At 59.4% G+C, this 27579-nt stretch overlaps 1 protein-coding gene across 1 annotated transcript; it reads right to left on the bottom strand.

Annotated features, from left to right (window-relative positions):
- Nucleotides 1-1210: 1210 nt before the first annotated feature.
- Nucleotides 1211-19423, bottom strand: CYP26B1 (cytochrome P450 family 26 subfamily B member 1). The gene is made up of 8 exons (XM_004435544.3): nucleotides 19239-19423; nucleotides 18387-18475; nucleotides 16937-17322; nucleotides 13273-13497; nucleotides 4351-4626; nucleotides 3960-4115; nucleotides 2095-2379; nucleotides 1211-1686 (listed from the first exon to the last, which is right to left on the bottom strand). The coding sequence occupies exons 1-8, from the start codon at nucleotides 19421-19423 to the stop codon at nucleotides 1294-1296; spliced, it is 1995 nt and encodes a 664-aa protein (XP_004435601.2). The 3' UTR covers nucleotides 1211-1293.
- Nucleotides 19424-27579: the final 8156 nt, after the last annotated feature.

The following is a 27579-nucleotide window of genomic DNA, read 5'->3' as shown; positions in this document are numbered from 1 at the left end:
GAGGTGCGAAGGGACTTCAAGGACACCTTTCCAAGGGCAAAGGGTGAGGGTCAAGGAAGGGACGACGGAGGCCCTTGCTCCCCGTCAGAAGAAAGAACCCGTATCCTTCCCCATACTCACTAGCCGGAGTGGGGGCACCAGGGTGAACAGTGGCCTAGCAGGAGATCGTGGCGGCCTCCAAACCCCGACCTGATCAGGGTTTTTGACAGAGTGGGGAGGGAGGCCGTGGGCCATCTCCCCTTTTCCACCAGGGGACAAAGGCCAAGGCGCCAGATTACTCCCCCGGAGTGAGGCTCTGAGGTTGAACCCACAGGAGGTCTGGAGCCTGGGGGAGCTGTTAACCCTGGTGGGGGAGGGTGCTGCGTCACTCACAGAAGTCCTGCCCGGGACATCTGGAGACAGAGGCTAGGGGACGGAGGAGATGCTTGTTCTAGCCCCCAGCAACACCAAGACTCGGTTATATCAGTGAATAAATATGGGGCGTGGGTGCAGGGGGGGCAGCCCAGGAGCCAAGGGCCTTGGGCAGGTGTGTAACAGAGGAGCAGAGTGGGCTCAAGGCTGCCTGGCGGGAAGATGGGGATGTCAGTGCGCGAGCCCAGGGCCACCAGGGAGGATGCTGGGAGGACAGGGCCTGGGGCTCCTTTGCCCCAAGGTTAGAGGAGAGAAAAAGTAGCAGCAATAGGTAATTTCAAATGTCCAAACCAGTAAAGGGGCGGGGCCCTCCAGGCTGGTTGAAGCCCCTGCCCTCACCAAGGGTGACTCTATTCTTTACCCAGGATGCTGTTCCCCGGAGGCCACACCCCTGGGAGGGGCTCTCCAGAGGCAGGAGGGTGAGGGGTGCTGAAGAGAGCCCCACAGGTGGCACCTCCTTTCCTCCCTCCCCCGTGTCAACCACCTGACCTCAAACTGAAAGTGTCCAAAAGGAATGGGAGGGGACGGACCAGTTGGGAACCTCACAAGCAGACGCTGCAGCATGAGCTGACTGAATTTAACACTGTAACAGGCATGCAGAGCCCCCACCATGCCCTTTTCCGGGAGCTAAGCTGGTGGAAACTGGAGAGAGACTGGAGGGAAGCAGGAGCCAGGAGAAGGGCCCCCGTCCCTCAGAGGATGGGGCCCTTTGGGCTGTGGGTAGGGTTTGCCAGGGACGGGGAACAGGGGAGGGCGAGGTCTGGGGGGCCGCTCCCCCTTCCCCAGGTTCCAGCCCCCTCCCACACACAGGTTTCTAGCCTTCCATTGCCTCCCACCCCCATGGCCTGGCGGGGCTGAGGTGGGGGTGCGGGCCAGGCATGGTTAGACTGTGGCGCTCAGCATGGCCTCCGTCTCTGGCAGGATCTTGTTCTGGTTGGAGTCCAGGCCAAAGAACTTGACGCAGAGGCCATCCACGGGGTGCAGGACGGGGACCAAGGTGATGCGGGGGAAGGTCCGCGTGGCCAGCTCAAAGCGGCTCGTGCTGGCCAGCTCCACCGCCAGCACCTTCAGGAACAGCTTGGCCAGGTGCTTGCCCAGGCAGGTCCGGACGCCGCCGCCGAAGGGGAGGTAATGGAAGCGGCCATCCTTGTCTTCGCTCCGCGCCTGACTGAAGCGGTCGGGGTCGAATACGTTCACGTCTTTGAACACGGGCGCTGTGTCATGGGTATCCCGGATGCTGTACATGACACTCCATCCTTTGGGGATCTGGAAACCCTGGAGGCAAGATGGGGGCAGGGGTGGGGTGGAGTGGTGAGAGCCAGAGGAGGTCTGAGAGGGCCCAGGACTTCCTGCCTGCCAGCCCCCAGATGTTGCTAGAGACGTCCCACTGTAGTCCCCCAGGCCTGGCCAGCCTCCCATCTCAGCATGTTGGTCTGGTTTCTTATTTATAGATGTCCACATGCAACTGCACACATGACACCCAGGTTGGCTTCATCTGACCCAGCATTTGCGGCGGGGTCTCTCCCATCAGACTGAAAGCCCCCTAAAAGCAAAGACTGTCTCCCCATCAGACTGAGGTACCCCAAGGGGGAGATTTGTCTTTCCCATCAGCCAGCCCCCTACCCCCCGAGGCAGTACTCCCACGGGCCCCCTGAGCCCCAGCCCCGTGGGTCCCAGCCTCACATCAAGCTCGAAAGTCTGCAGCACGGTGCGGTAGCCGCCAGAAATGGGTGTGAAAAGGCGCATGACCTCCTTGATGACGCAGTCCAGGTAGTGCAGTCCGCTGAGCGTGTCGAGGCACAGCGTGCCCTCGCAGAGGCAGCCGCCACTGTGCAAGATACCGTGGGCCCGCAGCTCCTCCCGCAGCTTCTCCAGCACGGCTGGGTGCTTCAGCAGCTGCATGATGAGCGAGGTGCTGGCGCTGGCGGTGGTGGCGTAGGCCGCAAAGATCAGCTCCAAGGTCCCGTCCTGCGGCGGCAGAGAGGAGAGGCACCGTTGGCGATCTGGGTTCAGGCAGGCCAGCCTGGGGGCCGCCCCACTCTGCCAGTGTCCCTCGTGCCCCAAGGTCATCTAGTTGGGTCCTGCCTGCTTCCTCTGAGCCATACGTTGCTGGGGTATTCGGGCCACAATGGACACAGGTCAGAGGGCCAGTCCCCCGGCTAGGCAGGAGACAAAACTGCTGCAACTCGGGGCAAAGGCACTAGCCTGGAAACACCTTGGGGTAGGGCCACTGCTCACTCACTGTGGCTCCTGGGGCGGTGAGCCCCTGCAGACCCAGTCAATGCAGTGAGCTCACAGAAGAAAAAGGAAAAGTCCCAGAGAGCCGGGCACTGTGCGGGGTGAGTGAGGGGGTGCAGGGTCTAACCCTGGGCCTGCTGACTCACAGTCCCAGCTCCTTCCTCCATCCCCAGGAGAAGGATAGCCGGCAGGCAGGCAGGAGAGCTGACAGGTTGGGGAGGCAGCCTGAGGCCACACCCACGAGGACCTGGCATGGGACCACAGTGAGCAGGCTGAGGGGAGGTGGCCCCCAGAGGGCTTAGACACCCCTCCAAGGTTCTCTGGGGAACAAGGCACCTGAGCCATGGCGCCCCATGGAAACGCCCTAGCAGGTCATCTCATTCCAAGCCCTGCATTTTACAGAAGTGGACACTGGGCCCAGAGATGGGAGTGAAGGGACCTGGGTCAAAAAGTTCCTGTGAAATGGGAAAGTCACAGGAAAAAACCTGGAGCTGGAACGGGGAGAAGCAAAGATGGGGGACAGGGAGTCTGTAAGTCTCTATGGGCTCCTGGCAGGCGTGTGGGTGGCAGAGTCTAGCCCAGGATGAACTAACAAGTCCCTCCTCGGGGGAACATCCACCCCAAAAAAGGGCGGGCAGGAAGCCCTTTGTGGAGCCCAGCGTGGACAGTCTTGGTGCCGCAGACCATCTGGGCTGTGCCAGTGCCAGGCAGGCTGGGAGAGAGCACCAAGTGCCACCAACTTGTAACGGCTGGTGGGTGGGATGGGCCCCGAGTTAGGTGCCCCCTGCTCTTCCCAAGGGCTGAGGCCGCCCTCAGCAAGTGGCTTCCCCTTCTGGACCTGGGTTTCCCTAGGTGACCTCCAGGGCTATTGGGACCATGAAACGCACTGAAATAGTGAATATTGGGGGTAAGTGGCGAGGAGTTGAAAACACCTCTGACATCGAGTCTCTTCAGAGGTTTCCAAGGGCCAATTTTTGGCATCTTTTCCAAAACGGTAGGTGGGACTGTGGGTGGGATGGAGAGCACAGGGCCCAGCAGCAGGGGGACCCACTCCCCACCAGGACTGGGTGGGCAGTAAGCGGTGGGGAGAGAGGAGGCCCCACCCATCGTGGGTGCTTCTCATCCTCCCCCCCAGGCCACGTGCAGGGACATAGTCTCTCCCCTGGCTGAGCACCAGCCTGTGCAGTGACGGCCACCGCAGCTGCTCAGCAGCAGTCGCTGTGGAACCAGACGAGGACAAGTAGTAACGGCCGGCCATTCCCACCCCAGGGCAGCCAGAGCGTGGAGCACAGAGCGCTCACGCTGCCCACCTTCAGCTCCTGCATGGTCATCTCCTTCCCGTGCTCCTTGCTGCTCTCGATGAGGATGTCCAGTGCATCCAAGTAGTCTTTGCCCTGGGTGCACTGCAGCTTCTCCCGGATCGCCTTTTCCAGGCCCTTCTGAAGGATCTGCCGAGCTTGAATGCCCTGAGGGGAGAAGGGGGCCATCCCATCACCCAAGGGGAGGGCAGGGCCACCAAGGGCCTTCTCCCAAGGCGGGGTAAGGGAAAGGACTCCTCTGAGAACTTCCCATCTAAGCCACAGCGAGTGCCAAGTGAAGACTGACTGTGTGACCACTGTGTGTCTTGGCAGTCAGCCGCCCCTCCCTCAGGGTGGGCTCACGGATGCCCATCTCCTGTGCTCCCAGGCCCTGGGTGCTCACCCGCCGGTAGCCGCTAAAGGGCAAGTCGACAGGCAAGGAGAAGACGTTCTCCACAAACTGCTGGTAGACCTCGAAGAGGTGCCCCAGATCCTCTTCGGGGATGCTGAAGCCCAGCAGCACGCGGATAGCCATTCGGAAGGTGAGCTTCTGCGCCTCCTGATACACGTTGATGGCCTCGGGGTGGCTGCTCCAGGCACGCAGCGTGTCCTGGATCACCAGCTGGATCTTGGGCAGATAGCTCTCCAGGGCTTCATGGCTGAAGATCTTGGAGAAGATCTGGAGGGCAGAGAGGCGGGCGAGCTGGTCAGATGGGCTGGGGTCTGCCCACACAGCTCCCACGAAGCCTGGCTGAAGCACGGATGCCATGACTGCGATTGAGGAAAACTCCAGGTCCTCACTGCGACCGAGCTCCCCCATTCCACCTCCCAGACACAGTCCCCTTCTGGTCCTCTATTCTGAACCTCCCTCCTACTACCTGAGTCTTTGGACGGTGGGGAGAAGTGGGGCAAGGACAGAATTAAAACAGTTCATAAGTATTTCTATTCAAAGTCGGGAACTTCACATCACTCACGGGGTGACCTGAGCTATCATCTCCTTTCTTGACCCCCAAAGAAGCATGTTCTCCAAGCAATGACAAAGCCCTGGGGACTGGGCAGTCCAGCTGCCAACAGGTCTGTGGCCAATGTGGCCATACCAACCATAGGGGGCAACACAAGAGGAGGCTGGGCGAGGCTGGAGGGGAGACCACTCCTCCACTGCAGGGGCCCATTCCAGAATTCCTAGGCCACAGGGCAGAAGTGCCCATGAGGAGTGGAACACAGGTAAACAGACTAAACAAGGAAGAGGTGGAAAGCAGTAGGTGGCTCTTCTACTCCATTGATAGGAAAACAAGAAAGTCTGAGGCTAGACTGCAAGCAAGACTTCCTGAGACCCACAATTGCCCTCGCTCCATCTCTACTGGGTGGAGATCCTAGGGAGTCTGTTACCAACTCTGCCATCAAAATATCTTCAGTGAGGCTGAGTCTGGAGGCAGGGGGATGCGGGCAAGGCTTTCCACCCCAAAATATCACAAAGCCAAACAGAAGCCCTTTTAATTCCCTGCATCTTCCAGGTCCATTTTAAGTAGCCAGTCCTGTTTCTACCTCTCCTGCTTTCTGCCCTCCTGATTCCTCAGCAACCCCCTCCCACCCCCTCCTCACCCAGATGCCCCTGCACACGGTTTCCAGGCTGCTGCCCATGGTTATAAGAGAGGGAAGGATGTTAGTTTATTTACCGACGGGCTGTGGGTCTCACTCTGTAACCAACAACTGCCATCCCCCCCAGAGTCTGGAGCAGGAGGGGGGTGCCTCCCCGCCCCAGCATCCAGGGAAAGGTCATCGGAGAAGGCAGAGAGGGGAGGGGCAGCGCAGAGGAAGGAGACAAATATTCCTCTGGCCCCCCCAACCCTGCCCCCCGCAAACCACACACACGCGCCCGCCCTCCCCCCTGCCCCCCAAACACAACCACCGCACAAACTGTAAATGTGAGAATTTCCCCTGCAGTCAGCTCAGGGAGGAAAAGGTAACATTTTCCTGGCCTGGGCCCTGCATGGCTAATGGGAGGGCTGGTTTGCAGAAATAACAGTGCTGGCCCTTCAGTGGCCCAGCCAGGCGTTCACAATAGCACTTTCATTCCGAAATTCCCGGTGGGCAGAGGGAGGGAGGGAAGGAGGCCGGCAAGGGGCAGAAAAGCCAGCAGTGTTTGGGGCTGCTCCTGCTACTGAGGGGCAGGCTGGAAGGTAGAAGGATGAGCGGAGGTGGCCCAGGGCAGCCCAGGCCTGGACAGGTCACTCACACCTGGTTCTGTTGCAAGGGTCCCGGGAATTTCCAGGGGGGCATTCAGCTGCCATCTCCCTTCAGAGGGTGAGGGATAAAGGCAGCCCTCTCTGCCTCAGCCGCCCACCCTGGTGGCCTTAGGACCACAGGTTCCTCTTGGTCAAAGAGTCTTTTGGGGTGGGGGTGGGGCCCTGCCCCCAGAGCCGGACGCCAGCCAACTAACAGCCTTTATAAAACAGCAAAGAGCTCGTGGGGGGAGCAGAAAGTGGTGCGTGGGAGCTGAGCAGGCTCATCAGGGGGGCAGAAGATAACTTGGTGGCTACCAGGCCTCGGTGGGGAGGCTGGAGGTGAAGGCAGGCTGGGCCAGGGAGGTGACGCTTGGCCCAGAGCCAGCCAGCCCAGGTCAGACTAAGGGTCTGTCCTGAAGGGCACTGGGGCAGGGGCTGCCAGCACACGGGAGGCCTGGGCCCAATGGTGGGCATGTGGAGGGGGAATAGGGCAGAGACCACGCCGACCAGGACCAGCCGAAGTCAAAGCCAGCTAGGCTCGTAGACACAGTGAGATGGTGGGAAAAGGCAGGGTGGGCACCCAGAGACATGATTTTTAACCTCAGATCACCCACCAACTTACTGTGAAATCATGGCCAAGTCACCCCCAGCCTCAGTTTCCTCATCTGTAAAATGGTGAGGTGGGACCAGGTGACCTCTGTGGTTCCTTTCAACTTACAGAGCACATAACGCCAATATCTGCATGTCCCTAAGAGGATGCTGTCCCCTCCAAGAAGCCCAGCATCTGGCACTGCACGAGTTACCTGGCAAGTGCCTACAGGCCCCCCAAACACACCTGACACGGCCACAGTGGCCCAGAAGGGGCCAGCCCAGGGCGGCCAAAGGCGGAGCTCTGAGGGCCCCACTGCTCCCTGAGGAGGGGCCAGACCAACCCACTGACAAGCCCTGCCCTGCCCCAAGGTTACATTCCCTGCGCCCTCTAGCGATGGCCGGCTGAATCTCTCCTTCTCAAGCCTTGGGGGCAGGGAGGACCCAGGGGGAGCTGGGACTGAGCAGAGGGACTCCAAGGGCAGGGGGCCACACCTCACCTCTAGGTGGAAAGGGGACCTGAGCAAGGCCAGGGGCTGGAATGACCCCAGGAAGCCTACTGCCACCCTGCACCTGCAGGCCCCCTGGGGCTGTGGCTTCTGAAAAGAGAACGGCAGCCAGGCCCAGGGCCCTTATCTGGACCCAGCCTCTGAGTCGCCAGTGGCAGCCAGCATGTCACTGCCCTCTCTGGGGCTCAGTTTCCCCACTGGTTTCATGAGGGATCTAACTAGATGTCCTGGGGTCCCTTTCTACCTGGCTGTCCCACGAGTCTCCTCAGAGCCCCCCTGAGGTGGAGACACTGAGAAGCCACACAAAGGCAGATCGCAGGCCCCAGAGGCTTTGCTCGGAGGTCACCCAGTCCATGCCCCTGCCTCCGGCCCAGCTGTTCCACAGGCATCAGGGCCTCCCAGGCGCCGGGAAAACTCCAGGGCCTCCTCCCTGGGTCGGTGCCCAGGGTTAACAACGCGGGCACTTCCCGAAGCCGGGGCAGCCCAGAAACCACCGCCCACCACAAAGGCCAGGAGGAGGCGGAGGTGCTGGCCAGGGCAGAGGGAGGCCTGGGCCGCGTCCGGGGCGGGCGGGGTCAGGACTGGGGCACAAGGGAAGGTGCCCTGCAGAGCGGCTCAGTGTGAAGAGGGGAAGGGTTCCCAGCCCCCAGAGCTGCCTGCCCTGACCACAGTTGTCACAGGAGCGAGAGCTGCTTTGTTTCCCTCTGGGGCTTCCCTAGGAATTCCCAAAAGTGAGCCAAGAATGCTGGACAAAGGTCATCGGGAACCAGCTCCGGCCCAGGCAAAGCCCTGCGGAGGGAGCAGCAGGTACGGACTTCCCACCAGGGTTGGTGCCGGGAGAGCCAGGGCCGTGGCCGCGGGAGACCTGGGGACTCCCAGGCGCAGACGCAGGGCCGGATGGGCTCCCGCGATGAAGGATGTGCTTAGAAGCCCTCACCCCACTCCTGCTGGTTCCTCCAACAACGCAACTGGCGCAGGAGCCCACATCCCTGGTTCTCTCTCTCCCAGAATGGGAGCTGATTCCACAGGAGGGTCTGGGGGGACCACCAGGGGGCTTGTCAAGGCTCACATTCCCTATAATTGTTTCAACAAATGCTTCCTCCCCTCCCCCCACCCCCGCCAGGCTTCCCTCCTTCTCCTGCCTCTCACCCAGTGCCCCTGGGAGGGGAGTCGCCTGCTAGACCCCCATGGCCCTGGGTGCTGACCCGCTCAGCAGATAACCTCCCTCTTCTCAGCTGCCAGCTGTGGATGGACGGACAGATGGACAGGCAGCCTTGGGAGCGGGAAGAGCCGGAGAGGGAACCCACTCCCCAGGCCAGTGACTCAGATTGGGAGGAATGGAAGTGGCTGCCCGGGAGGGTGGGAGGGTGGGGGCCTGGGCGGGCCACCCCGCCAAACCACCGGAGCTGCGGCCTGCGGAGTGGAAAGAATAACAGAGGGCAGGCAGCCGCCGAGGCAGCTGTCCGCACAGCACAGGGGTGACGCCAAGGTGTGTACTTTATACTCCAGGAAGGGGGAGGACAAGCCAGAACGTCATCTTCCCAGCTGCCTGGCATCTCCACTGGGCCTGAACTTCACCCTGGCTGCCTTTTGAGCCTGTCCCCACTCAGACCCCTGGTTGGGAGGGGCTGGCCCAGACCCCCTAGCCTGTGCATGCCCCTTCTGGGTTCCAGCATCTGTGGGAACAGTACCTGTCCCCCATTTGATTGCAGCTCTAATTGTCTCCCCGAACTCCTCCACACACACAACAAAAGCATGTGGTGGGGGAGGGGAGGGCAGCACTTGGCAGATACCTGCTGAGCCATAGAATCTGGAAAGGTTTGCCCATTCCTTTTTTCCCTCTTTTCCCTCTTCCAGCCATAGCGAACCCCCTTCGGAAAGCTGAGGCCCAAAGGGGGAAGGGCCCTCCCAAGGTCACAGTCCAGGACGTGACTGGCCACACCCACCACTCCAAACCCCAGCGAGCCGCCCTCTACCACTGCTGGGGGGCTCTGAATTTATCTAAGAGGCCTGAAGGGACCCTCCTCTATGGCCCAAGTTTGTTCTAAGGGTAAGGCCAGTTGTTCTGGCCACTCTAGTTTGCCCTCAGCATTTCTCGGCCCCTGGAGGCACAGCCCCAACCCCTGCCCTTCAGCCTGGGGAACCGGGAACAGATACAACTGACCTGGGGCTCCGGGCCAGAGCAGACCCCAGCCCAGCCTCCCTGCCAAGGCCACAGTTGTCTCCCCAGCCTGGGAGAGTGAGCAAACACATCAGCATCACAGTCTTGGAACCCTCCCCGCCCTGGGAGAAGGACACAGAAAGGAGGGAAATGGGAGGGGGTGGCCCCCAGGCCCAGCCAGCCCACCCGTCCACCCCACTGCCTGGCACAAGGGCATGCAGAGGGAGGCGCCCACTCCCAGGCACCCTGGCGGCTGGCCGTGGGCTCCCTCCCCCGCTGACCTTCAGAGAGATCCACTCCTTCCACCCGCCCCCTCAGCAGCCCCTGCGCCCACGAGCTGGTGCTACAGTAACTTTTGGGTGAAGGACTTCAGAACAAAGGCTCTGTGCCCATGCCCCCTGGCAGAGCTCCCAGTAGCAGGGCTGCCTGGCCGTGCCACCCGCCTTCCCATCCAATGCAGGTGGGAACTTCTGCCCTGAGCTGAGCTCGGTGGACTTTGCAGCCAGAGGCTGTGCACTCATCCAAAGGCCACCTACAGCTGGTCTGGGCTGGCCTCCCCCAGACCCCAGGCCCTCCTGGCTCTGACCTCCTGCTCAGGCACCTCCTGGCATCTCCATCTCCATAAAAACCCCCAGGACGCACAGGGTTCCTGAGAGGAGTGCAGTGACCCTGAGCCTGAGCTCCACCCCACCCAGGACAGAGTCCAAAGGCCAGGCCAGTGAGGGGTGGTGGGTGGGCAGGCAAGCCTTCTTAATCCCTGCCTCCAAAGCCTGGGGAGCCACTTCCCCACCTCAGCCTTGGGCACAGAAGGTCCTGTAGCCAGGGGTCTGGATAGGAGGGGCAAGAAGACCACGCCTGGAGTCTCCCCAGTCCAGGGCTCCAAGGCTAAGTGCATCCTCTGGGATGCTCTCCAAGTTCCCCAACAGAATCTCAAGGCCACTGTCTGAGGTGCCCTGAAGCTACTGGCCCTTTGGTGCAAAGAGGTCCAGCCCTGTGTCTGAAGAAGAGGAGGAAATGCCTGATCCTGTGTCGGGGGCTGGGCACTGAGGCTTCCAGAACTACTCCCAACTCCTCCGTATCTCTGACAACCCTCCCCCCAGGCTTCTCTACCAGACTCCATGCACCGTTCTAGGGCAATACCCTGGCTCTCTGCCCACAAAGAGGGATGGGGGCCCTCCCTCACCCATCAGGGCCACCCCAGGCCCCGGGTGGGGAGGGGTAACAAAGAAGGAGAAACAGAGTCTGAGGTGGTGGCTATAGGGATACCGGCCTGGCTTCCAGAGAGGACTCTGTTAGGTAGGGCAAGACTTTCCGGACTTTCTCCCTGGCAACCCCACCCCTCTTGGCCCCAGACCACCATGGCAGCCGGGGCACACAGCTGGAGTGCAGCAATGGCCACGAGGAGCCCCTTCCCAGCACATCTGGTCGGACCTCCCAGAGAAGGGGTGGACCACCAGCCCCAATGGAAAGAGTGACGCTCTAGTTTCCTGCCAGCCAGGCCCCAGCACACCTGGGCCCCACTTCCCGCGAGTACATCCTAACCAGGCCGGGCCTCGTCCAGCAGCCTGCTCTCCAGCCAGGTCCCTGACTGTAGCGGGGGCTGCATAAGGCAGTGTGAGTGGCCCATGGCAGCCCCCACCCTGGCCAGACTGGGTCCAGCAGGCTGGCCATTCTCTCCAGGACCAACATGTGCCCCTGAGTATTCTCCTCTCGTCCCTCCAGCTAGACTCCACCTCCTGAGGTGAGGACCAAGTTTCCGCTTCTACATTTGTACCTAACTCAAGGCGTTCTATTTAGCTCAGTAAACCTAAGCTTATGGAACATCAATTAGCAAGATTTGGGGGAAGGACCCTTTTGTCCCCCCATTTACCATAGGACCCATCCACATGCTACATAGCAAGCACATAACCAGTACACACATACAGAGGGACCCTGCATCGGGTTTCCAAGCCTTGGTCAGGATGAACTGCTTTCTGGCTGCTCCTCATCCCTAAGGAGCTAGAGGGCAAGGGTGCCTGGAAGAGGGAGACCATCACTGCCTCATCTGTGGTCCTCAGTTTCTGCCACCACCCCGGCCCTACCCCTGTCCTTCCTTCCTCCCCTCCTCCCAAATGGACAATGTACACCAAAATCTTTGGGCTTTCTAGGCAGACCCTCCCCACCTGGAGGCCCAAGGCCACTTCACCAAGTCAAACAGAGGGTAGGTGGAACGGCAAGGCAACAGCCCCAACCAAAAGCCCTCTGCACTCTGCCTCCACCAAGTCTTCTTCTTCCTCCCAGTGCCCCCCTCCCCATCCCCAGTCCCCAGCTTCTGGCAACAGCCCCTTCTGTCAGAAGGGGACAATAACTGCTTTCTTGTCAAAGCCTCTATAAGGACAAAATGAGGAAGGAGTCATATTCTTTGGAGCTGGGCTTCTGAGTCTCAGGCTCCTCACTCTTTGGATTGGGCTTTTGGTGGAGTCACTAAGGAAAAAAGAAGTGCACGACACATTTGAGAAGCCCCCATTCCTGAGCCTAGAGCCCCCACCCAGCCACTCCCCAGAACCCCACCCCATCTGCTCCTGTGGCGGGGCGCGTTAGCTGCTTCCTGCTCCCTTAGCTGCTTCCTGCTCCCGTGAGGCAGATGGGGGAGACGGCTTTAAGAGCCCCCTTCTAGACCCCGAAATATATGCTTTATTGGGGGAAGTGGGTTAGTCTCTGGTTTTTCCTCCTTTTGTCTGCTACGGAAAAATTACTCTTCGCAGGCAGTTCAGAAGACATCAAATACTGTAAGATAAATTCCTACGTTCACCAAGACCACCTCACACACAGATTTCCGGTGGAGGGGGCTGCCCACCACTGCCCCTACCCTTTTCCCGGACTCGGCCACTCCTCCTGGAGATCAGAGGCTGCCTCTCTCTTTCCTTTAGGTTTCAAACCTGGGTGAGTCCTCTGACCCAATGGAAAAAGGGAGGGAGGGGATGTCGTGCAGCACCTCCTCTGGCCGCTTGAAGCCTGCAGGCCGGCGCCCCGCCCGCCGGCGGCTCAGCTTTCGGGTTATTGCAGTTCAAACAGCACGTGCCGCCCGCGCTCGGAGCTGCGGCGGCAGCGGCGGCGGCGCAGCCCTGGGAGGGGGCGGGGAGGCTCGCTCCGTGCGCGCTGGCTCGCCTCCTCCGCGCCTCTTCCAGGCGCTCGGGAAATCCACAGGATAAACACCCACTTTCTCTTCCTCTTTATGGGAGGGGGTAGGTGCGCTTTGATCTCCCGCCGCGCCTGGGCTGTTCTCCCACCCCTCGCCCTTCCCCCACCATCCAGATCCGTGCGCACAGTGGCCCATATTTCACCTCACCCCTCCCAGGCAAGGCCCTGCAAACGCTGCCCACAAGGTGCCCCCTGCCCGCCCGCGCCTGGCCGCGTCGCCATTAAAGCAACCTGTGGCAGGAAAGCTAGGTTTGATTTTAGAATCATCCGTCTCTAGTCCTCGGAATTCCCGGGGGAAACACGACGAAAAGGGGAGCGCGGACCACTGACCGCCCTATTCTCTTTCCAGTTTTGTGGAGCACGGCGACTGGACGCCCCAGTCCCCAGACGTTTAAACGCTCTATCCAAACCACCCCCCTAAAAAGCCACCTTTTGGGCCTGGTAGTGCGCACGGCGCAGTGGGCCAGCAAGAAGGCAGACCCGGAGGCCTGTGCAGGCCCTTGATGCAAAGAATTGCGGAGATCCTCCAGCATGCTGTGCAAATGGGGGCCCAGATTCGGGTGGGAACGTTCCCAGGGCTCCACGAACTCCTTACCCCGAGGGGGTGCACGGAAGAAGAGGGTCAGAGCACGGTTTCGGGGCTCTTAGCCCAGAGCTCTTACCTTGCGCTTGTTGCGGTGGATATCACCGATGGAGTTGGCCACCGTGTTCGGGCCCAACAGCATGCGTGTGCTGCGCGGCCACTCGGTGCTCACGAGGTGGTGCTCGCCCATGAGGATCTTGCGCACGTTCTCCGCGCCCGTCACGCGGATCAGCGGCCGCCCCAGCAAGTGCGTCTTGAACACGTTGCCATACTTCTCCCTCCGCGACGACTGGAAGCCGGAGCCCTGCGGGAGCCACGCCAGAGACCTCTCTCAGGGCGCACATCTACAGATGGGACGTCCCGGAGGCCCAGCCGCGGGGGCCCGCGGCGAAAGGGCGGAGGACCCCTCCCGGGGCTGCAGTCCCCTGCCCCCTCAACACACACACAAACACGCACGTAGGTTTTATTTTTCATCGCATGCACAAGAACTGAGAAGTAGGGCCTAGAGGATAATAAATAATGCAAGAAGGCGGGAGGCCCAGGGGCACCCCGCGGGAGGCTGTTTTTTAGAAATGACTTGCGGGAGGGAAAAGGTATCCCGGACGGCGGGACCGAAGCTAGAGCCTCCGCCCCCCCCTCCCCCGCCTCGCGCTCCGGAGCCTCTCGGAATAAATATTTCCAGGCTCCCGGCCACGGGCTGGCGAGACCCCGCGGGGTGGCCGCAGGCCAAAGATTATTTATAGCGTTGAGCGGTCCGTGCCCGGAGGCAGTCACTACAGCTGGGGGCTGGGGTTTCCTCCGTTCTCAGGAGTGGGCCGCGAAGGGACCCGGCGGCCCTCTGAGGGCTCTGCGGGGTAGGGTCACGGGCCGAGAGCCGCGATTTTCCTAATGCAGTTTGCCCTGGAAATTACTGAGAAGGACTTTCGCCGCCGCCCTGGAGTTTGGAACTGGAGCGCGGAGGAAGGCGCTCCCCGCGGGGCGGGGCGGGGCCGGGCGGGGCGGCAGTCACAGGTAACCGGATCCCCGGCGGCAGCAGCGGCGGCGCGAGCCGGGGATGGCTAGGCCCCGGCGCGGGCCGGGCGCTCCAAGGTGCTGGCTGAGCTGGCCCAGCGCGGGTACCGGAAACCGAGGGGACCTCCGAGGGGCGGGGGCAGGGGCGTCCCGCTCACCTTTGACGTAGGCGATCGCCACCCCACCCCACTTTAACTCTTCTCCTGCCAGGGCAGTGCCGGGTGAGAAGGGGAGGGGCGCCACCTGTCCAGCCGTCCGCCAGCCCGCCAACAGACGTGCGGATGCGGGCTCCAGACCTCCGGGGTCATGCACCCCCAAAGGGACAACTCGGCTTCCCCTTTTCCCGGGTTGGTCCCCCTCCTCACTTTCCTTTCTTCCACGGAAAAGTATTCTCCCGCTAGAGGTGTACACACATCAGCACTGCCGAAAAGTGACTCTGCAGAACCCGGAGCCCTAATCACTTTTCCACATGCGCCTCCGGCCCCGGCGCGCGACAGGGAGCGAGCCCGGAGCGCCCGCGCCTCCAGGAGGGGGGCTGGGCCGCGGGGGACGCCGCCCCGCTCCCAGGTTGGCGGGGCAGGGAGAGCTCCCCCCACCCTGCCGCCGTTCTAGACGGCGTCTACCCCTTTAAGAGAAATCTAGGCGAGGGTGGAGGTGCGACAAAGGGGGGGTGAGGAGCGGGGTTCCCTCCCTCCGTCTGCTATACCCGTCTCCCTCGCTCCGTCTGACTCTCTGTCTCTCCTCTCCTTCTGTTCCTCTGTTTTTCTTTTCTTTCGACACAAAAGTTGCGCTGTGAATTTTCCGAGGTCGCCGCCGCCTCTCTCTCGCCGCCCCCCACCCCGCCTCTGATCTGCCTAACTATAATTAAAGTGCGTTTTTTGTGGCATTAATAAAGAGTTATTTGTCCGCCGTTTCCACGGTCTTCACAAAGAGGACTTTCATAGGGGCGGCCGCTCGGGCCGCGAGTCCAATTTATACAAAAATGTTGTATTTTTAGCCCTGGGCTCTGTTTAGATGGCGCACGGTGGAAACGGAGAGCCCTTGGAGGTCCCCCCGTAAAATCTGATAAATGACTCCGAAAAAATAAAGCTGGGATTCAGAGGGCTCCCATTAACCCCTTCAGCGCTCCTCTACAGGCATCCCCCATTTCCCTCCCACCTCGGAGTCTAGGGCCCCGGGGCAGATGGATGCGGAGGCGGAGGCCTGCTCCCCCTACCCCCACCCCATCTTCTGTGCGGGCTGGACCTGGAGCCCCAGGGGCCCTTGTGGGATTCGGAGAAAAGGTCAGGGGGACCTTGGAGGTGGTAGAGAAAGGTCAGGAAAAAGGGGGAGAGGGGGCGGTGACAGACAGCGGATTCCGCAGATTGGCTCTAACAAGGCAGGACCGATGCCCATGTGAGTTTTTTTCTTCCTAAAATCTCAGCCAAAAGCCTAGACCACCGCTGGAGTTAACCCTTAAGTGTGGGGGCACGGGAGAGGTTCTGGGGATTTCTTTAAGGAGGGGAGGGGCTAGTCCCATTGGACCGTTGCACGAACCACCCCAAAAAGAGATGGGCTGACTCCAGGACTTGGGAAGACTACAGGGCACGGGGATCTCGCGTCCCCCTCCCCGCCCCCGCTTCGCTGTCATTTGGCGCGGGGCGGGTCCGGGCGGGGTGTATGTGTGTGCGCGAACTGCACGCGTCTGTGAATTTCAAGCCAAGCTTTCGCACTTCAAAACCCATAGGTCTCTACGTTCACTTCCCGCCTCACCTCTCCTGTGCCGCGGTTATCTGTTTCAGGACATCCATCCTTCCCCTAATTCCCATCAGCATCCTCCGAACAAACACGCGTGCACACGCGCGCATAACACACCTCCCGCGGTTAACCCAGAGGCATCTCCCCACCAAAAGACAAATCTTGGTGTGTATCAAATTGCAAAAGCGATTGTCTAGCACTTGGGGAGGTTAATTCCAGGTTAATCTCCCCATTATCACTAGCAGTGTGGGGCTGTGCGCGGCTAACAACAAACACATACGAACTCTATGGATCTCACATGCACCAACAGTTTCTCTCCCCTGTTAACACTGTCCCCACCCAATAAGTAAATAGACCCTTTTCCCCGAAAGCCGAGAACCCACGGGTTTCAGGCTTCTCATTTTCCCTTGGTTACCTCCTTCCTTCCGCACCACAAAACACACACACTGTCTCGGACCGTGGACCAGGGCCGTTGTACCTGGCGCAGCCGACGAGGCGGAGGGAACACAGTCCGGGTCTTAAAGGGGCAATTCTGGCTGCCACTGGCCCCCTCCTCCTCTCCCCGACTCAGTTTTCGGGTCCCAGTGACGCTGCCAAAGCCCAGGAAGCCGACGGCAACTGGGGCCTGGAGCGCGAAGGGGAGACGAAAGCGGCTCACGACCGGACGCCCCCTCGGGCTCGCGCCGCGCGGGGAGCCCCTAGGGCGCTCCACGCACCCCTGCCGTGCCGCCCGCGACTGGGGAAAGCTGGGCTTGAGAGGTCCGGGGACCTCTCTTATCAGCCCCCTGAACCTGTGCACCAGGTGCCAACGGGCTCCGAACCACGCCGCAGGCGGGCTGGGGAAGCCCGGGCGGCGCAGGCAGAGAGGAGGGAAGGGGCGGGGCGGGGACCGGTGCCTTCAGGCTCCCGGCGCCCCCTGGCCGGCCCGTGGCTCCATCGGCCCCGCGCTCGCCGCTAGCGGACCCCGGAGAGCAGCGGAGCGAGTGTGCCCTTACCTGTAGCAGCCAGTGGCCGGTCTCTCCGATGAGCGGGAAGCCCATGGAGCCCTTAGGGATGGGCAGCTTGCAGCTCTTGTCGCGGGTGGCAGCCCAGCGCAGCTGCCACAGCTGCTGCGACACGGCCAGCAGCAGCGTCACCGACACCAGGCACGCGGCGAGGGTGGCCAGCGCCGACACCAGCTCCAAGCCCTCAAAGAGCATGTTGGCGGCCGCTCGGGGGATTGGCTGTGCCGGCCGCGGCGGGGGAGGGGAGGGCCGGAGAAGGGACGGAGCGGCGGGGGAGGGGAGGCTGCGGCCGGGGGTCCTGGCACCTCCAGCCGAGACAGAGACCGAGGAAGGGGTCGAAGGAAGGGGAGTGGAGGCTGCGCGGGGAGCGGAGAGAGGGAGAAAAAAAATGCGTAAAAGAAGAGACAGAGGAGACACGAGGCGACTCGGAATGTAACTTTGTTTGTTTGTTTGTTTGTTTGTTCCCTTATAGCGGGCTTAGGGGCTGCTCGAGGGGTGGCGAGAGGAAGCCGTGAATCAAGCCGGTGGGTTAGCTCTCCCCGCAACCATCACACTCGGAAAACTTTGGAAAACTTTGTCCAGCGGGAGCCTCTCTCGTAAGCCCCTTCCCCTGCTCGAAAAAAAGAAGGGGGACAGAGAGCTAGCGGAGAGAAAGTGCGGTCGATTTGTCAAAAGTTTTCCCCTCAAATTCCTAGGTGAAAAACAAAAAGGAAAAAATCCTGAATCCAAAGATTCCAACGAACCCAGAAACTTTGGGGGCGAGGGGGAGGGCTCCCCGGCCGCGGCGAGTGGAGAGGCCCGAGCCCAGCGTCCCTGGGCAGCCCCGGGCGGGCGGCGCGCCCGAGCCCCGAGCCGCCGCTGCACCCCCGAGGCGGCGCGGCGGGCGAGGCGGCGCGGCGGGCGCGGCGGCGGGAGCGCGGGTGCGGAGCCGGCGGAGCGCGGCCGGGACGGGACGCAGCCAGCGACAGAGCCCCGGGCGGGCGCTGAGGCGGCGGCGGCGGCGGCGGCGGCGGCGGGCGGGAGGGGTGAGGCGGGGTGGAGTTGGGGAGGAGGTGAAAACCCGAGCTGGGCTATTGTATCAATTAAGAAAAGGCAGGCCGTCCGGGGACGCAGTCTCTCGGCTCTGGAGTTGCTGCTGGGGGAAGAAGGGGGGAAAAAAGAAAGGAAGGCAAAAGGAATGGAAGAGGGGGAAAAGAAGGAGGCAGGATTTCAGGGCTGGTGGTTTGAAAAGCTTCTCTCAATGTGAATTTGAGTCCAAAGCGACGCGATGCGTGTGTTTATATAGAGGCGGGAGGCTGCGCCGTGGGCGCTCCGCCAGCCCCCCCCACCCCCCCGCAAGCGCTCACAAAGCCGGAGGCGTGGTGAGGGGCCGGCGGCCGGAGCGTGTGAGCGCCCGCCGGCCTCCCGCCCCGCCCCGGCCGCCCGCCGCCCGCCGCCCGCGCGGGACCCACTTGTAGCCGCCGCAGGATCAAACTCAGTTCACCTCTCGCCTCCTCTTCCTTCTCGCCGGCGTCTCGCTGAGCCCGGCACCTACAGACGGACGAGATGAGACACACACACGCGCGCGCGCACACACACACACACACACACACACACACACACGGTGCGCGCTCGCACGGTGCCCGCTTGGCTGCTAGGCTATTTCCCTCCCTCTTTTCCTCCCTCCCGGGTCCCGGCCCCCTCCTCCCGCCCCAGGCAGTCCCGCGTGGGCCGTCGCCCCAGCGGCTGAGGTCTCGGCCGGACTGCCCCTCTACTGAGGGGCTCCAGAAGCCCCTGAACCTGTGCTTAGGGTCCCGAGCTCCTATCCCGCGGAACCGCTCCGGCTCCTATCTCATGGGACCCCTCAACCCTCCCATTTGCTGCTCCCAATTCCCCCTAGGTGAGGTCCCCCATCCTCAATCCGTACATCCCCAAACCTTGGATGCAAGGTCTCTCCTCCCTTCCATATGTCTCTTACCCCACAAGACCCCGATGTTCCCCTCTCCCTGTCCGCGTCCCGGGCCGCTGACCCTGAAGCCCCTCCTCTCGGACGCTCGAGACCCCCTCACTTTGTAGTTCCCTCTGCCCCCTGCAGCATCCGAGGAACCTCGATGCTGATCCCGGTGGGTGTCCCGCGCCGAGGACAAATGCGGCGGCCCCGGCACCCGGAGGCGGGAGGAATCGGGTACAAACGTTCATTGATACAAATGAGTAAATAAGCATGCCCGGTGAGCGGGGCCACCTTCTCCGAGCCGGCCGCAGAGGGCCCGGCGCGCGTGCCTGTGCGAGGTGTGCGTGTGGCCCTGGGCCACACCTGTGTGTGCGCGCGTGTGTGTCCCTGGGTCGGCCCGACGTCTGTGGAGCTGTGTGGTGTGTCTGCGGGTTTGCGTGTTCTCTCTGGAGCTGTATGTGTGTCTGTGCATCGTGCATCCGTCTGTCATCTGGCCTCTCCTCCTGCGTGTCTGTGATCCATGGAGGTGTGCATGCCAACCCCGACATCGTCTAGCTGGTGCCGGGCTCGCCCTCTCCCGTGCGTCCTGTTTCCCCCAGCCCCCTGTCTCTGCCGTTCACTCTAGCCTTCCCAGAGCAGAAGACTTGATATCCCCCCTTCGGTTTAGGATAGTGTGTGTGTAAAAGAAACTAGACTCCCCTTTTAACACCTCCCCTGCACCCAATATGGGTTCTATTTTAGAGTTCACTAGAAGAAAATGTGTGTGAGCGTCTAAGGTGCGAGCATATGTGCTGTCCCTCCCTGTGTGAGCGCCTCCGAGTTTGCTGTGGCGGGCGGAGATTTAAAAGCTGGTCTCGCGCTGCTAGCGCTGGGTCATCTCTATTCTCACTCTCTGCCCTGGAACCCCACCTAGTGGACAGTTGTAGTACTACGGATTCAGGGGGAAGCAATTCCCGCTCCCCCTTCCCTCAAGCTCCTTTCATAGAGGGAGATCAGCCCCTCTTGTAGATTCCCAAAGGGCTCCACTCCAGCCCCAGAGCCCTCAGACTTCCCCTCCAGGCGGCTTGGGGCCCAAACATTCACAAAGTCCCCGTCAGGACCACTGTGGCCCAAGAAATAGAGAGCTGGGGCACATCCTCACAACAGGGACATTTCACAGGACAGTCAACTCTGGACTGGGCACCAGGAGTGGTGAGGCCAATGCCACCTCACTCTCCATCTGGGGTGAAGCTGAACAAGAATGGGGCTGGGGGAGACTGTTGAGGCCTTGCTGTTTTGAAGAGCCCTAAGAATCTAGCCTGACCCCAGGACACAGCGCTGGCCCCGCCCGAGGTGGTGAAATGGGCAAGATGACTCTGGGGAACCCACCCGTGGAGACATCCATCTTTGAAAGGATGGACACAGCCTTATAGAGATGCAAATAGATGCACAGGCAGATACCGAGCACACACACGCACACAGGCAGGCACATACACCTAGAGAATCATTGTCAACAAATTCACACAACACCCGCCTCCCAGCCACCAACCTCAGGAGTCCCCAGGAGGAGTCTGCTGTCAGGATCACAGCCCCAGAATCTCCCGGAACTCACTGTCTTCCCTTCCCCCACCCTACCTCCCCAGGACAGCTTTTGTGCACTTTCATCCTCTTCTCCTGTCCAGGTATAGAGCGAGAGTTGAGAGGGGCATGGGGGAGTCATTCTGAGTCCTTATTGCCCAGCCACCAAGTGGGGTCCTGGGGATGTCCACAGGGACAGCACAGCCCCACACAATAGTTGCTGGGTTTCCTAATTGGAACCATCTCTCTGCTCCGATCCCAAAGACTTCTTAGGGAGAACGAGAAGGAAAGCCGCGGTGTTATAATTCTCTAAGACTTGCCAGAGAATCTGGGGAGAGGAGGCAGGCTGGGGCTGTGGAGCAGCTTGTTAAGAGGGGGCCTAGGACAGAGAAGGGTCAGCAACCATCTTCGCCAGTCAGACTCCATCAGAGGACATCCTTTCATCCGCCTCAGATGGACTTCTGACCCTGGCCCTAGACTGAGCCCTGATCCAGACCTCAGTCTGACCCATAACCCTGACCTAACACAGACCCCTGAACCTAATCCCAGACTAACCCTTAACCCTGGCCACAGATTGTCCCTGCCCCTGACCCCGGACTGAACCCCAGTCCCCTCAAGCATCACCCAACCCCACCTTCGGCCAGGGAAGTGTGGCTGGCCCCTTGTGGACTGGCCCAAAGGTAAGGCACAGCTCACCCCATGAGGCTCTGGGAGCAGGAGTGGGCTGTAGGACAGAATTTCTCAATCTGGCCTGCAAGTGATTGTCCATTCCCCGGTGAGCGTCCCTCTCCCTCTGAGCGGCTGCAGCTAATATCACAGGGACTTCTGGACACCCCCCATGGACAGCCCTTTTCCATGGGCCCAGGGCACACCCTGGGGCTTCACCTGTTGCCTATAGTTCTCTAAAGCCTTGGCTCACGTCCCTGTGGCCCTCCAGGCACCTTGAAATCAGTCAGAACAGCCTGGGGGATCAGTCATGGGGATGCTGGTTCAAGTGGAGTTCTGCCTGGATGAACTCTGCAATGCTTGGCAGAGGGGCTGGGGGCACATGGTGGGCTGGCTTCAGCACTCTGGGAATATGCAGACAATGGGCAAGGCACGGCCTCTGCGCCCTCTTCCCGGGGGCAGAGAAAACATCCCTCCACAGGGGCAAGTCTGCCTCGAGTCCTGCTCCTTCCCAAGCCATGAAGCTCCCCAGGATGTCTCGGCCTTTTGATGCCCGATAGAATAAAGACATTGCACCTTCCAAATCCCTTATACGTGTGCAGACCTGTAAAGCCAACACATCTCTTCTCCAGCTACTATTTTATTTCATCTCCACACAGCCCCGTGAGATGACACTATTTTTAGATGTTAGATTTACACGTTGCTTTCGGTACTGATGAGAAAACTGAGACCCAGAGTTCCCCCTCCCCACCCCAGTGTTTTGTCCTACTCCTTCTCCCCCCAACAAGCACAGCCCCCTGAGACTCGAGATCCTGCCCCACACGGCAGCTCCTGCGTTTAATGCCCGTGCTTCTGATCACTAAAGCTGACCACAGAGAGCAGTCAATTTTACACTCAACTTTGCATAGTTTTGGCCCTGAATTTTTTTAAATTTATGCTTATTTACTTTCTTTTCCCTAAATCTACCTCTGCTTCCTCCAACTAGAGCCAAATGGAAAGGGAAAAGAAGCCCAGGATAAAGGTGGCGGTGGCTGGTATCCAGAGAACAGAGACGGGGAGGTGGTGGGCAGGAAGCGGGGCTGGTATTCGGGGGTCTCCAGAGTGTGTGCAGGGTCTCCCTGGCCTCCCCTCTGGACCCCAGTAGCCTCACCTGAGGGATAAAGCTCAGACTCTCACTCGAGAGTCCTCTCTGCTTTTAGCCCTGTCCTGTCTTGCCAGCACCGAGGAGCCCTTGGAAATCAGCTCTCCGGTCCTCCTCATCCTCCTCGGGGCCTCAGGCTGGTCCCCATTTCATTCTAAGCTCTCTCAGGACGTGCCTGCCAGTGACAGGGCCCCTTGCCTGAAAATTCCAAGTCCAATGAGAAAGCGACATTGTGTTTTCTTCTGAGGAGCTGTGGAGGAGAGGGCCGCTCTGGGACACCAGCTCAGTCGTGTTCCTCCCCCCTCTCTAGAAGTGGAGCAGAAAGTGCTCCCCCAGCGCATTGGCAGGGCCCCTTGTGCCCTGACTCCCAGCTCATGGCCCCAGACATTCATCCCGAGGCCTGTGTGCCTACCTTCTCCCACCCCATGCCCTCCCTCCAGCACGGCCACTGCAAGGCCGGCAGTGCCCCTCCAATGCCCGATCCTCAAGGACAGCTTAGAGGACGCTCCCTGACTGTGCCCTGGCTCTTCTGTGGCCCAGGCTGGTGGGAGGTGGGGACCGACCCCGGCTCAGCTTGGAAATCACCACAGGGTCATGGATGCTGCATTTCTAGAGCCCGCACGGGCTAAACTCCCTTCCACCCTCCACCCTGCAGCTTCGGGGGCTCTGAGGCTGTGGTTTAGAACATTCACTGACCCCTTCAAAACCACCGCCTGCCAGAGTCCCACCCGGCCCACCCACCTCTTTGGAGCCGCCATCCTGCTATTTGTGATGCTGCTGAAGCAGAGCTGGATTCTGGATTCTAGTTATTTATTTCTTACAGTTCCTTTCTTCTTCTTCTTCTTGGTCCCTTAGTGTGACTTGCTTCCACCCCACTCCCAGGTATCCTCTCATCCTTGGCTCTTTAGATTTCTTTTTAGTTTTGTTTCACAGATAACAACCCCTGTCCAAGTGTCTCTACCTAGCAGTGCCCAATGCAGGCACAGCCTGGCTCCTCACTCCCAGCTGCTCCGAGAGAGCCCCTCACCCACCCGCTTGCAGCCCTGGGAAGGGGGTGGCCCTTGGGAAAGAACTATGCTGCTTTCTCCTTTGCCTGAACATGGAACAAGCCCACCCCATACCTTGTCTCAGAAACCTCAGCTTCAGAGACTTGCCCCGGAAGCAATTTTTTAAAAGAAATGGAAATACTCCCATCCTCCTCTGTCAAAGCCCCCCTACCTAGTCCTCTTCCTTCCACCCCACACCTAACCCAGAGGAAAGCAACCAAAAAAGGGACTTGCCGATGGAGAGAACGGGTAGGTACGAGGAACGCAGCTGACAGCTGTTTCCAAATCGGCACTGCCTGGAAGAGAGGAGCCTGCCCGGTGGCGATGGGACACCGGCAGTGCCCCAAGCTGGCTGTGGCTGGCAGGGACACTGCCGCAGAGATGGCGTTCCCTCAGGCCCGAGGAGCCAAGAGCCCTTTATAGCCTGAAACCTGCCCTGGCACCGCCCACTGGGCGGTTGCAACCAGGCCTGCAACTAGGGGAGTCGCTAGGAGCTGGGAGGGCATCCGCCCCAGGACCCCAGGGCCAGGCCCCCAGCACAAGAAGCTGGGAGTCGACCTCTTCCCATCCCAGGCAACTCTATATCCTGGTATGTGCATGAGACTCTGTGTGTGTTTGTGTGTGTATGTGTGCGCGCGCGCGCGTGCGCTCGTGCTGAAACGTTCATTCAAAGACCTCAGATCTCTTTCCCTCATCCTCTTTCTCTGGCAGTAACAGTTTTTGAAAGGATGGGGAGAGCAGTGTGTTTCTGCTCAGTTTATCAAATTACAGTCAGTGACAAAGGACTGAAGTGCATTTTCTTGAAGGCTTGACAATTGGGATCCAGGAAGAGAAAAGAAAGGCATGACAGAGAACCCAGGGCTTTTGTGGAAGGTAAAACAGTGATGCAGAAGGCGGGGACGTGGCTGAGTGGCTCAAAGTGTTTTTGCCTTCATGTTGTTTGGTGTTAAAAACTGCTTCCCCCACCCTCAACCTCAGCTACAAAAATCCCACGGATACCAGAAATTGCAAGATTGTTGATTTTTAAAAAGGAACACTGTTCATTTTCACATGGGCTGAGTCAGACAAGCTGGAGCACAGCTTCCTTCCTCCAGCGCTCCCTGACCCAGCCCCCGTGCCAGGGAAGGCTTCTCAAAGAGGTCGCTCGCAGAGGTAGTGTCCTGGGTAGCCCCTATCTCGGCCTGTTTTCCCAGCTTCTCTTTAGGAGTCTGGCTGGGAGAGGGACGGGGCGGGCTTTTCCCTGCCAATCAAACTTCTGTCCTGTGCCTGAACTCTGAGGATTGCTAGGTGGAGAAGGATGGACTGTCAGGGCAGTTTGGGGCCTGAAGCAGAGTACATGGGGGAATTGGACCGTTTGTCCCAAAAGGTTGCCATTATTTTGGGGCAGAGGGGAGGGCAGCAACCCCAGTCACCAGCCTCAGGTGCAGAAGGACAAGCCTGGGAGGAAAAATATTCCCTCATCCAGAGCTTGGAGACAGAGCCTGAAACAAGTCCGCCCCTACCCTGCCTTCCAATTTCCAGCTGGCTTTTGTCCAGAAGCCACCCAGCAGGCAGGCAAGCTAACTGACCGACAGCCTTGCTCAGAGTGTTGGGAGAGCAGAGCTAACCTGAGAAGCTAGTTGGCAGAGCTCTCCACTCCCGAGTCCAAATCACTGCCTCTTGCTTGAAGCCGTGGCTCCTGCTGACTCTCTCGGAAGAAGGAGATGGAGAGGCAGAGCAGGCAGGCTGTGTGGCTGCCCACCTGAACATCCCCACCTCACTTCTCGCACCTACACCACCACCATCCCACCACAGCTCCAGGCTAACATAGGTTCCCGATGCCGCAGCTTTAATTAGTTTTCTCCCCAGATACTGATGTGGTGGTCAAAGATAAGAGGAACAATTTCTAGTAAGATGCCCCTAGTCTGACTGTTCTGGTGGCCAAGACTGTTCTAGCATGCACCTGTGATCCCTCCAGGACTTCACCTGGTCCCCACTGCCCGAGCCCGACCACTTTGGAAGTACCAAGAGGTTCTTGGGAGGACTGTAGCCCTTTAACACATTCTTTCCATCAGCATCCCCATCAAAGCTCTATGCTTCCTCTTCAAACCATGCTTCAACACAAGCCCCCTGGCCTCCCACTCCCTGCAACTGGATTACCACCCTGAAATCTCTTCTCTATGGAAAACCTGGAGCACCTCTGACCCTCTCTTTTAGTCCCCCCCCCATTGGTTTCATTCCTTCCTCACCGTCCTAAGTCCATTCATCTTGCATACTTGCAAACAGGCAGAGTGGCTTAGTGGCTAAGAACAAGTAGACCCAGGCCCCAAATCTGCTCCACCCTTACCAGCTGGAGTACTCTGCTCTCCTGTCTGAGCCTCAGGGGCTTCCCGAGCGTGGTGCCTGGTTAGAAGGGAGTGAGAGTTGAGGCCGGCAGACCTATGAGGAGACTGGTGATCACCCGGGTAATAATAATAACAGTGGTAACAATAATGCAGTCATAATGGCTAACACTTACTTAGCACGTTCTATGTGCCTGGCACTTTTTAAAGTGTTTCACATGTATTATTTCCTTCAATCTTCACAGCAAACTCAGGAGGTAGATACCACTATCCCCACTTTACAGAGGAAGAATCTGAGGTACCAGGTGGTTCGACAACTTGCCCAAGTGAATCCCTCTGCCCTTTGGGGGTTAGATTTACTCTCCTTTAGAATTTGAACCCAGGGCCTCTGGATTAGAGTCTGAGCTGTTAGCCGGGGTACTAAGGACTAAACCAAGCTAGTAGCAGTGATGATGCAGAAAAGTGGACATTTTAGAAGTATTTAGAGTTCCAATCAAAAAGTGGACAGATTTGGCAACTGATCAGGTGTGGCGGGATGAGAGAGAGGGGTGGATTTCAGGTTGGGTAATTGGGTGCTTGTGGTATTATCTACTGAGCTAGAGAATTCAGGAGAAGGGTGAGGCTTGGGGGACAAGGCGATGAGTTTGATTTTGCCCTGGAATGTTCCAGGTGATTAAGGGATCTTCAAATGGAGCTCTCCAGTGGGCTGTTGGATATAGAAGAGAGATCTAGCCTGGAGCTGCATTCAGATGCTAATGGAAGACATGGGAGCAGAGAAGCCTACACAGAAAGAGAAGTGGATAGAGCCCCAAGGAACACCAACATTTAGCCACAATTAGAGGAAAAGGAGTCTGGGAAAGAGGGACCTCTTTAGTTTGCCCCAAACACACATCCTAGTTAACCTCGCTTGAGACTGATTATCCTGTTTGTTTGTTTCCCCTCAGCACTTAGGATCTCAGGGTTATCAAGGAACTCCACTTAGCAGTTTTATCCCTTCTCAACGCAGACACACACATACACACTCACACACAGGCACACGCACATGTGCACAGAGAGCTTCCTGACCTATGGACTCCCATTAGTAGGATTCTTTATCCAACTGCCTGTCTAGGAGTTCATTTTGGCATCTTATAATTGTACATAAAACCATCTATTTCACTGAGACATTTCACCACATCAGACAGGGACATAAACACTTTTAGGGGCACCTCCTAAGTGGGTATGGGTCTTGCCTGCCCCCAGACTGACTCCATCCAGCCTGCATGTCTTTCATCGGCTAGAGCTCCCCCACTGCACTATGTCCTCCATCAGACTGTGGGTTCCTGGAGCACACAACCTCACTCTGTAGCCTTCTGCTCTGTGCTCAGGGCTGAGATGGGAAGGGGATCTCTGTGGGAGCGGGGAGTGTGAGGACCCAGTGAGGTCAGAAGGACCAAAACCTAACAGATGGAGTAGTTGTACAGAAACCCCATGTGGGAATGGAGGGGGAGAAAGCATGGGAAGAAAACCAGGCAATGAAAAGAGAGGGATGGAATCCCTTCCTGTGTGCTCTTCTGACCCACTGCGGGAGAGCCCTGTGCTGGAGGAGCAAGCAGGGGTGCAGAGTTGGCCCGGAGGGGCCTGGGCCTGGGGGAAGGCAGGAGAGAAGGGTGGGAGACAGGAGAGGGAAGGGAGAGGGGGGAGGTGCTTAGGTAAGGTCTCTACATGAAAGGTTGTTATTAAAGCACCAGCTCAGACAGCCTGGGCGAGGCATGCCCTCTGAGGAGAGACAAGGCATTGGCTACAGGGACAAGTGGCAACTGTGGGGAAGACACCTGGTGCAGCCACCACATGAAGAGCAAATGAGCAGGGGTAAGTTTTCAGTGCTTCCTCTACTGGGCAGGCATCGTATCCTCATAGACGCTCCACTGCACACACACATGCTCACGGAGATTCACACGTTCTTCCCCCACACTACACGTCCCAGCCCCCTC

This window comes from Ceratotherium simum, chromosome 11, assembly GCF_057802395.1.
Source record: "Ceratotherium simum simum isolate JZ-2026a chromosome 11, ASM5780239v1, whole genome shotgun sequence".
Taxonomy (NCBI): Eukaryota; Metazoa; Chordata; class Mammalia; order Perissodactyla; family Rhinocerotidae; genus Ceratotherium; species Ceratotherium simum.
This window is presented reverse-complemented; position numbering and strand designations above follow the sequence as displayed.